Here is a 13155-nt window from a genome sequence, read left to right as displayed (position 1 = left end):
AATGGATCTAGTCAAAATGTATTATAAATGATGTGCTGTACCTCAAAAAAGCTTTTGAAAACTTCAGAAGGCTTGGAATATAGCTAATGGGTTATATGGACTACTTTTATCATATATTTCTGGTGCTTTTTTTTAGCTTTAAAGCAGTTTGAAAATGCTGCCTAACTTCTCATTTTGTGTTCTAAAGACAGAAGAACATTAAATTGGTTTAAAATGACACGAGGGTGAGTAAATGATGATTGGATTTTAATTTTAGGTGAACTATCCCTTTAAGAATTAGAAAAAAAGAAAAACGGATCTAAAATGGCTCATCTATTAGATCATTAGCCCCATAACATGAACTTTGTGTTAATGATGAATATAACCAAATACATGCCTTCAATGTCTGTTTCTATCTGCAGTCTGTGCATCTCACAAACATTCTGTAGCATGTTGTTGCTAAGAAACCACCTGTCCAGATTTTCTACATGAAAAATATGTCCTCTGACTTCCTCTTCTTCAAAAAAGAAAGAAAAAAAAAAAGAATAAATTATAGTTTGCTCCTGGAGATCTCTGATGAAATGACTCCCTGAACAAGTGAAATTTCACGCCTGTTGGGTATTATGCTTTCATCAAACGGGAACGTAATATGCATATTGTAACCAAAACCTTTGCTTGTTATTTCCGTTCTCCAATATCAGTCATGGCATGTAGGAAAAAAAAAACAGACACACCTATATGTTTCCCCTGGGATCGTGTGAACTAGGTAACCATGTTTACTTCACTCTAAGTTGACTATTTGGGAGAGGTGGTAGAGACACTCCTATGGCATTGTTTCACCTGTAGACGAGATGAAACATGTCCTACTGCATCACATGTCTCTCCCTACACCCTGATCACCACCACAGGAGGAGATTCTAATCAATCACTACAAGTTTAAAGTAATAGTAACCCTCTTAGTCTTCATACTTTAGCCTACACCAATCTGTGAACAAAAATGCTTTTAGTCAAGAAATCTCAATATCACCAAGAGTGGCTGTGTTAAAAAGTAGATAGATAGATAGATAGATAGATGGATAGATGGACAGACAGACGATAGATAGACAGACGGATGATAGATAGATGATAGACAGACAGACAGATAAATGATAGACAGACAGAGAGACAGATAGATGATAGACAGACAGACAGACAATAGACAGACAGACAGACAGACGATAGACAGACAGACAGACAGACAGACAGATAGATAGAAAGACAGACAGACAGACAGACAGACACAGACAGATAGATAGATAGACAGAGACAGATAGACAGACAGAGAGACAGATAGATGATAGATAGACAGACAGACAGATAATAGACAGACAGACGACAGTCAGACAGAGAGACAGATAGATAGACAGAGAGACAGATAGATGATAGACAGACAGATAGATGATAGACAGACAGACAGATAGATGATAGACAGACAGACAGATAGATGATAGACAGACAGACAGATAGATGATAGACAGACAGACAGATAGATGATAGACAGACAGACAGATAGATGATAGACAGACAGACAGATAGATGATAGACAGACAGACAGATAGATGATAGACAGACAGACAGATAGATGATAGACAGACAGACAGATAGATGATAGACAGACAGACAGATAGATGATAGACAGACAGACAGATAGATGATAGACAGACAGACAAACAGACAGATGAGAGATAGACAGACAAACAGACAGACGAGAGATAGACAGACAGACAAACAGACAGACGACAGACAAATAGATACACATACAGACAGATAGACAGACCAAATGAACAAACAAATGAACGAGAGAGACAGATAGACAGACGAGAGCTAGACAGACAGACACACAGATAGACAGACAGATAGATGATAGCTAGACAGAGAGACAGATAGACAGACAGACAGACAGATAGATGATAGACAGACAGACAGATAGACAGATGAGAGATAGACAGACAAACAGACAGACGACAGAGACAGACACACACACATACAGACAGATAGACAGACCAAATAAACGAACGAATGAGAGACAGACAGATAGACAGACGAGAGCTAGACAGACAGACAGATAGATAGACAGACAGATGATAGATAGACAGAGAGACAGATAGATGATAGCTAGACAGAGAGACAGATAGACAGACAGACAGATAGATGATAGACAGAAAGACAGACAGATGAGAGATAGACAGACAGACAGACAGATAGATAGACAGACAGACAGACCAAATGAACAAACAAATGAACTAGAGACAGACAGATAGACAGACAGATAGACAGACAGATAGACAGACGAGAGCTAGACAGACAGACAGATAGATAGACAGACAGATGATAGATAGACAGAGAGACAGATAGATGATAGCTAGACAGAGAGACAGAGAGACAGATAGACAGACAGACAGATGAGAGATAGACAGGCAGACAGACAAACAAACAGACAGACGACAGACAGACAGATAGATACACATACAGACAGATAGACAGACCAAATAAACGAACGAACAAACAAATGACAGACAGACAGACAGATAAATACAGAAAGACTATTTGGGATTGCTGACATCAATTTAAGTATGTCTTTAGAGGGCAGAGTTTTGGAGAGAGGGTGTGTGGTTGAAGTTACCAAAACGCTTCCAGCACCTTAAATGGCGCTACCATAGTAATGCCTGTGATCCCGCTAACAACCAATACAGACATGAACATTTTTACACATACACTATATTCAACAGACCCCAAGAGATTTTAGTAAGTGCAAGATTCATGTTTTGCCTGCGATTCAAAGCCACAACTTTGCCCAACATATTTAAAGCTAACTCTTGAGCTAAATCCCTGAGCACTGAGGTTTGTCACCACCACAGCAATGCAAGAACACAAGCAAGTCCAATGAAACCACATGCAAACAATGAGCATGTGCATTAGCTTACAGTATGAGTCTGGCCTCACACTGCACCTAAGTGGCTTGACCTCAGCTCACCCACATGCACAGGTGAGCGGACGGCAGTTATATCACCCTCCAGCTGGCAAAGGTCTTGTCAGGCCTGCCGCTGGTACTCGCCTGGAGGCTGATGGGATTAAAGAGTTCCGGCTGAGCCCGGCACTGTCTGGATGACTGGGCCCTGGCGCTGAGAGTCTGACGACAGGAGGCTGAGTGATTGAGGGACGGTTGTGACTCACAGGTGAGGCTTGTTTTAAAACCATGGCAACTCCAGCGAGATCACAGCCATTGCTCGCAGGTAGGGAGTGTTTTGTGTGTACAGTTGAGTAACAATCACACACACACACACACACACACACCCTGGTACACCCATGTGTTGAGTCACAGAGCATGTTCTGGCTTTCCTGTGACACTTCAGCAGATGTTTAACATCCCACCACTGATGTTTACCCCTCTTATCTTTCCCACTCTTTCTCTCTCACACAGAACTCTCATCAATACTGCTCCCCTTTTGAACTCAATCTATGTTCTTTAGCTGGCTGATTTAACAAGCTATCTGAATAGCGGGTGGATTTGGACGAATGATCCAGCCCTCGAAGACGCCAACAGTGAATTGGCACACAACGGTTCTCTGTTAAACAACCGGCAGATCCAATAGAAAGCTAGTGGACTAATTCAAAGCCCTCCCGTGAGGACTAACCCACTTTGGGTTTATGAAATGTAAATCTACATACTGACATAGTAAACTAGAAATTAAATATTTGTCAGAACAATGAAAATATTATGTGAATTGCGCCGTATGCTAGTCCTCATAGTTAGTTTTCCTTTGCTTTAAGAGTAACACACCAGATACTGGAGACATCCGCTTGCCCTTGAACAACCAGAATAGTTTCTTTGTCCTCATTTTAGGTGTTGGACTTCAAGTGGCCTATTTAATGGGCTTAAGTATCTGATGCGAGCCTTAATAAATAACTTTTTTTTAAAGTTCCAGACCAAAAACGGCAGCAGAAACCCATTAGGAATCTATTGAAACACTGACGAGACACACATCGACTGAACCTGTTGCAACACACTCCAACACGTCCCCTCCTCCCTAAACCACCTATGCTGGAATGCCCGACGGAGCACATGCCAATAAATAGCAACCGATACAGGTTTATGGGAAACAACAAGCCTCAAAATATGATGGGTAAAAACAAACAAACAAAAAAAAAACACAACATGACCAAATAATAGTCATTTACATTTATTAAAATATTCATAATATTTTGTTTTTATTGTTTCAGTAAAATGTATGCATTTTACATATATTTTATGTACTTAATTGTATTTTATATGTCAATTATATTTATGTATTATATTATTTGTATATATTCATTTTCTTAGACAAAATACATATTTAAAACTAATTAAAATCAGGTCTACATATTGGTTATCAGACATTTACACAATCTTCATACCATATCAGTCATAAAAAGTAATACTAATAGATAAAGTAGTGTATTACAGGTAGTGCACAGTTTTGTGCAAACTAATTAGTGCACTTATTTAATATTTTAAAGGAAGACATACCTGCACACAGCCATACATTTGTGCCATACATTTGTGACCACTTAGTTTACAAGCTTAGCTTAAATATAATTGCATTGCAAATTAAATAAATAAGAGAAAATACTCAAAATTAGCTCATATTAAATGTTTTTGTCTCAGTTAAATTATTTAGTATTCTTTAGTCAAAAGTAGAAATAAAACTAATTAAAACCAGTTCTTCATATCGGTTATCGCACATATAAAACAAAATAAGCAATAATGTAGATCTCAGATAGATAGATAGATAGATAGATAGATAGATAGATAGATAGATAGATAGATAGATAGATAGATAGATAGGTGTGACTGACTGAGTGAGTGTGTGTGCGTATGATAGATAGATAGATAGATAGATAGATAGATAGATAGATAGACAGACAGATAGGTGTGAGTGAGTGAGTGAGTGTGTGTGTGTATGATAGATAGATAGATAGATAGATAGATAGATAGATAGATAGATAGATAGATAGATAGATAGATAGATAGATAGATAGATAGACAGACAGATAGGTGTGAGTGAGTGAGTGTGTGTGTGTATGATAGATAGATAGATAGATAGATAGGTGTGACTGAGTGAGTGAGTGTGTGTGCGTATGATAGATAGATAGATAGATAGATAGGTGTGACTGAGTGTGTGTGCGTAAGATAGATAGATAGATAGATAGATAGATAGATGTGAGTGATTGAGTGTGTGTGCGCGCGTATGTGAGAGAGTAAGAGAGAGAGAGAGAGAGAGAGAGAGAGAGAGAGAGAGAGAGAGAGATTGGGAAGGGTTATGTTCTAATCGTGGCAGATAAGTAAAAAACAATGCAAATCACTTCTGTTCTCACGGTGTGCTTCATTTAAAGGGGTCATATGATGCTTTTTTAAAGATCATTATTTTGTGTATTTGGTGTAACAGAATATGTTGACATGGTTTAATGTTCAAAAAACACATTATTTTTCAAATACTGTACATTATTCACGAGCAACACGAACAAGAAACTTGATCTCCCATCAAGTTCATTAACGATGATAAATCTAAACGTAAAGCCACTCAAGAGAATCATCTTATGCAGAACAGCGAACAACGACAATAACTCATATCTAAAGCATGCACTTTCGTTCCTCAAGTCTTGTTAGATCACCACCTGTGATCAGTAAGTTGCTCCATCAGTTGGATCAATGCACTTTACCTTATAGACATTTTCCGTAATGCGGTGGACCTCGTCGGTGCGAGACATAGTGAAATCTTCAGTTAAAACCATAAACGGAGTTTTGCTGAACGTGGTGGGTTATCCGAACAGAGTGTCTGTGTGATGAGGGTCAGCTGCAGATCCGCGCTCTGATCTACAGGCGTCTGATCTCAGCTCAGCAGAACCGAGCGGAGGCATTGGAATGGAGGAGGGGCTTACAAGCGTAGCACCGCCCCGTGTTCTAACTCGCGCCCTGGGGGCGTGGCTACGTTCCACCTGCGCCCGCCTTCTCCCGGACGTAAGTTGACTAACAGCGACTGGACATGCCTTTTCAATGTTTTTTCAGTTTTATGGGTCAGGTTTAGCTACGTTATATGTAAGAAACGGCAGAAAACAGGTTAATTTCCAGGTTTTCCAAGGCCGTGAGAGCCAGAAGAAAAACCTTTATAATTACAGTATTAAACGCAGATATATATATATATATATATATATATATATATATAAATGCATCCATACATGAACAGAATGTCTACATTATAATACTATACTAGGGGGACTATAGTTATACTATATACTATATATACACTATAATCACAAACTCAGTCATCGGAAGACGATTGGTAGTTTTATCTTGTGCTTGTCAGCACAGATTTAATTCCTCTCAATTAGAGATATGAAGAGCCCCCTGCTGGTCATGACATGCTAACACACATCTGCAAGAGCCACGACCACGAAATGAACTTAATCTTACTACAGAATCAGATACACAGATTGTAACCCAAACTCTTTTAGGGTTTGCATACATAAACAGGCTTAAAAAGCACTTTGTTTAAACCACATCTGTAAAAGTCCTATAAACATTTTTGGAATAAATTGGTACTCCATATAAGATTCATTTAAAATGACCCATCATCAATAATCCAGCTAGTCCAGTAGAAGTTAGCAAAACAGCTAACACTGCTTAAAGCGGTGGTTTATTGCGATTTCACTTTTTTTAACGTTAGTCTGTAATGTTGCTGTTTGAGCATAAACAATATCTGCAAAGTTACAACAAAGTTACTCACAAAGGTGAGGGGCGGGACGTTTAGATCGTACTAGAGGCGGTTTAGCCAATCACAACACACTGGGCTAGCTAACCAATCAGAACCCATCACCTATTTCTGAGGGCGGGGCTTCATAAAAACAGGACAAGATCAGCCCGTTTCTCAGAGAAGGGACAGAGCAGTGTGGAATAAAGGTAAATTATGTGAAAAATAATGCGTTCTTTAAAAAACGAAGCATTAACACATGTTAGACTGCACCCCATAAACACAATCAAGCCTAGAAAAAAAACACTGAACCACCCCTTTAAATACCAATGCTACAGGCTACTTTATAGTTGTATGTTAGGTTGCAATGAAAAAGATACTTGGCTAAAGTGTTGTAGCAATTTGGTTCACTTTTTGCAGTTAAAAATGAAAATACAAATGAAAATACTAGTGCCACATAACAGAGCTCATAGCTCATAGGTTGTTCATTTATTTTAACAAAACCAAATATTAATTGATGTGAACTGTCATTTAAGCTTCTAGCTACCTTACCCACTTACCTAACAACAGTTGATTTTACATTAAGAAAATACTGTAAACTCTGTAACAGCATTTCAATTCTACATGGTTCGACCACCTTGTTCATGACATTTTAAGTGGTTTATATAATTACTTTCAAAGGGAAATGTTTTAAATATTTTACAAGTATAATTGCAATATAAAAAACATTATAGCCAATTACAATCAATGAACAATCAATTTCCATTACTTTTTTCTTGACCATGACTCCATTGCTTTCCATTACTTTTTTTTTTAAGTCTGAAAAATCACAAATGTAAAATTCCTTGACATTTCTACGTTTTCCATAACCATTTGAACACTGATTCTGATGCATGCCTATTAAATATCATATGAAAGCCTTCTTTTCTGCCAATTATATTCCCCTAGCTCTTCCTTTCATTCAAAACAGAGTGATGAGCCAGGTTGTAGGATCGAACACTACGCTGCCAGCATCTCTCGCTCCGGCTTGATTTGTGCCTCTTTTCTTTCTGCAAAGACACAGAGCACAAAGCGAGTGACAGAAAGCAATCAAAAGCCAAATAAGAGAGCCATGTCAATACTTTGACAATACTAAAACAACACCTGTTTCCCCCTTAGGCACCGCTGGCAATGGATCTGTGGATAATTCTGGAAGTGTGATGTCTTCTCCCTGCCCAGGATGGAGAGAGTAGCCTTAGATTAGACACAGGCTATGCACTAGCAGCGAGTGATATCTGGCAGCATGGACGACAGGTAAAGGTCCCCACACCTGAATGATGGCCTCCAGCTCTGCTAACACAGCATCCTCATCCTCCGGTGTCAAAGAACCTGCCAGCAGTTCATCAATTTGCTTTAAGGGAAGAAGTTTCAAGAAGCAGTTAGACATTCAAAGCAATAAAAACCAGGAAACAGCAGTATGGCCAATGTCCAGGACTTGCATTTCCCAAAAGCATCGTAAGCATAAGTAGATTGTAGAACCATTGCCACCAATAGTCGCTACAATCAACTTAGCTCACACTGCTTTTGAGAAACTCAGCCCAGGACTATAATAGAAGGAAGGGAAGTTTAAACTTAACACAATTTTCTGAATAGTGAAAAATCATTATTAGACCTGCTTTTGCAGTGGCTTCATAAACCCTTTGGACACTTAAGACACGCTTAAACATTTATGAATTTTATTATTTTTTCAGATCTAACTTTTTTAGTGGATATGTCAACCAAGGCTGCATTTATTTGATTAAAAATATAGTAAAAAACCTAATACTGTGAAACATTACAATTTAAATAACTATAAATATGCCGATTTGCTGCTCAATAAACATTTCTTTTTATTCTCAATGTTGAAAATAGTTGTGCTGCTTTTCACTTTCGGAGAGTGGACTGTCACTTTTGATCAATTTAATGCATTCTGGCTGAATACAAATATTAATTTCTTGACTGACCTCAAACTTTGCATATCACATTAACTATAGACATGTTATACATGTACATGCTTGTGCTCTTTCTTCAATATAAATGCCACCTGGTTTTGTTTCATTGTGTTATGTAATGCAATGACTTTCATTCATTTCTAAGTGTTTTAAGTCTATTTAGCATCGCTCTGAATGTTAAGTGGACTGAATTAGACTCTCATAACCTTCTGATACTCAATGGCCTCCTGCGTCTCCTCCAGTATTCTCTCCACCTCCTCAATAGACATGACCTGATGAAGAAAAACAGAAAAAAATACTTCATTCAAATGCTCACTCAGTCCATTAAATAACTTTGTATATATTCATAACATTATTGACCCTTCGCTAACCTCCACCCCCATTCGGTTACTGTTGCTCACTGAGACAAGCCCTACAGAACATCCCACAGAAATGAATCAGTCAACAGTGCAGATTTCAGTCAAATGTGCTCATATAAAGCAATGGAAATGTAAAAGATGTTATTCTTATATGGGCTGGAATTGTGAAATATGAACAGAATTGTTTATCATGTTCCTACAACACATGATACTGTGAATGTCGGTGTTCTTACTCATGCTCTACATGTATATGTGGGAATCAAATGCACAGATCTTCCAAACACTTATATTAAAAAAGCAGCAAAAGATCGTCTCATAATATAATGAACAGAAACAGGTACTAAGTAGTTGCACTTTAAAGGTGGGACTTACAGAAGGGGCAGTGTTTTCTGTTGTTGAGTTCAAAGGGTTCTGGAGATTCAGTACAAGACAAAGACGAGCCTGCTGTAATCTAAGAGTTTTATGTTTAAGCCTTTAATCCTACAACAATGTCCAACAGTTCCCATAACATGCTGCTACTTACTAAACCACCCACCGCACAACACCAAACAGGCCAATGATTCATCTTGGCTCCTAATAACAGCATGTAACACCACCAATAATTGATCACTAAGCTGTTGCAGGTGCATACACTTGTTACAATACAGCAAATCCGTGATTTGAACTTGCTTCAGTCTATAGACTTACCTCGTGCATTTGCTTGAGACAGTCATTCCCAGCCTTTAAACCCTCAATGACCTTTATTTCAATCTGAGCAAATTCAATATCTTGAACCTGAAATGAGGCATAATCAAAGTATAACTTATATTTCTCATGCTTCTTGTAATACCACAACATGATTAAACAAACAAACAAAAATAAATAAATAAATAGTCAGTTTCTTCAGTGACACATGATACTTCGTATCATTCTAATATGCTGATTTGGTGCTCAATTAATAATAATGGTCTTTATTATTATCAATGTTGTTTTTGCTGCTTAATATTTTTGTGGAAATGGTGATACTTTTTTTCAGATTATTTGATGAATAAAAAGTACAAAAGAACAGCATTTATTTATATATATTTTGTAGTAACATTGTTTACGGTCACTTTTGAACAATTTAATGCATCCTTGCTTAATAAAAATATAATTGTTATTATTATTTTAATAGTTTTTTACCCCAAACAAATGAATGGTTGTGTTTCACAGGTTCCATAAAAATATTAAGCAGCAAAAACTGTTTTTTAACATGATCCTTCAGAAATCATTTTAATATGCTGATTTGATGCTCAAGAAATATTCCTTCTTATCATTGTTACGTGCCTCCCTAGTCTAGGGTCAGGGAATTGGTAACAATTAGTGGCTTGTTGGTCTAGGGCTATGATTCTCACTTAGGGCGCAAGAGGTCCTGGGTTCAAATCCCGGACGAGCCCCCAATTGTTACCAGCTCTCTGACCCTACACTAGGGAGGCAAACCACATCATCTAAACCCACCATGCGCTCCAGGTTGGATATCTGGACGTCCGTCTTGTCCAGCAGCTGATCTTGGTAGCGTTTCTTTTTGAGCAGCAGAAGAGCTCGTCTGTGAAATGCATGAATCACACGTGTTAATGAATCTGTTAAACCAAAATCACTTTTTGCCATGTACGATGCAGATATGTCCACGTCAGCACAATAAAGGCACTGTGCAATGCATGATGGCTGATTCTGGGTGATCGTAGGGCTGGACGATATGGCCAAAATTGATATCACGATATATTTCTTAATTTCGGTCGATATGATATAATTCCGATATCGATATGAACACTATGCTATCATGAATGTTAGCATTGCGTAATGAGTGCACTTGTATCGGTGTAATCTGAAATGTCTTACTCCTTCTTGCCATCCTTCAGGAGCTGTTTGGCCAGACATCTCTCTTTCTCCAGCTGTAATGTGATTTTCTTCTGATATTGTTTCAGTTTATCTCTCTGCTGTTTCAGTTGCTGTGATCCAGTGACAGGATGTAAAGCAGAAACATGACAGTTCAATTATAGAAACACTTCTTATTCATAAAAGTGTCAGTTCTCGACTAAGATGAACAAACAGCTGTCAAAACATATCATAGTCCAGACATGGATCACCTGAAATACTGTTCGTGTGTTCTGATTAATAAGACAGCAGACTCTATAGGCTAAGATATTTCTAATGTTTCTTCTGTCATTTTGACCATGTTAACTTTTCTTATTAAAAGTGAGTATAGATATATTAAACTAACCACAGCCCCTTTTGTAATTCCAGGTTACTATTCAAGTTATTACTAACTAAAAAAATGTAAATAACATGCACTTCATATGATCCCTCTTATTTTGGTAAAATAATTAACATTTTGCAGATAATGCAAAGTGTATGTAAAATTTTGACCACAACTGTATGTTCTTTAATGAAAACAAGTTACTGAAGAGGGCATTTCATCTTGATTTTGTGTTTTTTTATTTTAATTTAAAGAATTAAATTTTTTAGACATTATATATGTGTGTGTGTGTGTGTGAATAATTGAAATACTTTTATTTTCATTATTTTAGGGTTAAATTAATTTAGCCCTGACCACTGGTCTATAAACAAAGAGTTTATTTTGTATAATATTATAAAATAACATATAAACGGTATAATGTTATCTATTATTATTCGATTAAATATTGGTGTTTTTAAGCTATACGATAGATACTGATGTTTTATTCTACAGTAGATGTGATTCCATTCTATTTTACTCAATACTGTTCGGTTTCATTTTATTCTAATACATTATGTTCTATAGCCTAATGGATGATGTGCTGTTTTATTCTAATCAGTAAAAGATGTTCTGCTCTACTCTATAACAGATTGTGTTCCGTTGTATTCTATGATAAACTGTTCTCCTCTATAATATACAGCACACTGTTCCATTGCACTCTCTACTCTATATCTATTCTATTGTGTTCCGTCTCTTCTGTAACATTCGTTCTGTTCAGTTCTGTAGTATACTATAACATACTGTTCTGTTCTACAGTAGTCTATACACTGATTTCTATTCTGTGTTGTGTAAAGTAGGACAGCTGATCTAATCATTTGGTTCGCAGGGCAGTATGGCTGAAATGGTTGCAGACGCACTACAGTGTGTTGGCTCTATATCTACACGTGCGTGTGTGAGTGTGATGCTCATTGATTGATTGATTGATTCTTCTTACCAATATCGCCCTGTCCTGATCTGTCACTCGACTGGTGACTCGTCCCTGCCTGCCGAAAACATTTCCCATTGCGAATAAACCACATTCCCGCCTTACTTCTAATATCACATCTCATATAAAATACCAGCTACTATTTACTTTAAAGCACATGGAAAAGATGTTGTCCGATATATCAAGTGTAGAGCGGTGGATGGCGTGTTTCATTCAGTTGTGGCTCGCTAAGCGCATTTAGCGTCTATGGATGCAGCTGCGCCCTCTAGAGTCACTGCAGCGGCATTGCAGTAATAATGTGACTATTTGCCGCCCCCTGTCGTTCTTTTTGTGCACGTGTCTAAAAAAACATGACTAATGTTTCCAAATTAACTGAGACCTTCAGAGACATAATCAAAACACAGTCCAATATGATATGTGTATTAGATATGGCTCAGGTCCCTTCAGTGTAAGTATATTGCATTTTTAGTTTGAGCAATTCCAGTTGCTTAAAAAACGTAATAGTACACCTCTCTTTGACAAGCATTTGAGGTATCATTCACGTCAACAACACAAATGGTGCAGGACAGGGCAGGTGTCATAGTTTAATATTTCTTCAGATTTATTTTAAATTAATATTTGTTTAAATCCGTAACCCTAAGTGTGTGCAATAGTAATAGTGCTGCATGCTTTGGAGAAAAACACTAATTATCCATTTAACCATTTAAGTAATTTATTTTGAATACTTTTGACCTCTATAAAATATAATTTGGTTAAAAGAATGATTTTTTCCCCCCCCCACACCAAACCACATTTTCACACAGCAAGAACTGAAATTAAATGAATGTTACTATGGAAGATTGTTTCAGCCACGGGATTTAAAAAAAAAGCTATTTTCAACTATTTATCACACAATTCTGAG

At 37.3% G+C, this 13155-nt stretch overlaps 1 protein-coding gene across 1 annotated transcript; it reads right to left on the bottom strand.

Moving 5' to 3' along the window:
- Positions 1–7021: 7021 nt before the first annotated feature.
- On the bottom strand, positions 7022–12485 carry LOC107599353 (charged multivesicular body protein 6-like). Its single transcript, XM_016290917.1, has 8 exons — positions 12264–12485; positions 10933–11042; positions 10552–10639; positions 9763–9849; positions 8923–8988; positions 8056–8136; positions 7890–7956; positions 7022–7795 (listed from the first exon to the last, which is right to left on the bottom strand). The coding sequence occupies exons 1-8, from the start codon at positions 12330–12332 to the stop codon at positions 7746–7748; spliced, it is 618 nt and encodes a 205-aa protein (XP_016146403.1). The 5' UTR covers positions 12333–12485; the 3' UTR covers positions 7022–7745.
- Between the last annotated feature and the right edge of the window lie 670 nt (positions 12486–13155).

Source organism: Sinocyclocheilus grahami, unplaced genomic scaffold, assembly GCF_001515645.1.
Source record: "Sinocyclocheilus grahami isolate Dianchi unplaced genomic scaffold, SAMN03320097.WGS_v1.1 scaffold264.1, whole genome shotgun sequence".
Taxonomy (NCBI): domain Eukaryota; kingdom Metazoa; phylum Chordata; class Actinopteri; order Cypriniformes; family Cyprinidae; genus Sinocyclocheilus; species Sinocyclocheilus grahami.
Note: the sequence above shows the minus strand (reverse complement) of the source record. Positions and strands in the feature narration are given on the sequence as shown.

Excerpts from the sequence above, each read along its gene's own strand:
- LOC107599353 (XM_016290917.1), bottom strand. The coding sequence starts at position 12,332 with ATGGGAAATGTTTTCGGCAGGCAGGGACGAGTCACCAGTCGAGTGACA. Across the intron at positions 10,640-10,932 it reads CTGAAGGATGGCAAGAAGGA|ACGAGCTCTTCTGCTGCTCA; the intron begins GTAAGACATTTC and ends TGCATTTCACAG. Across the intron at positions 8,137-8,922 it reads AGGCCATTGAGTATCAGAAG|CAAATTGATGAACTGCTGGC; the intron begins GTTATGAGAGTC and ends CTTCCCTTAAAG.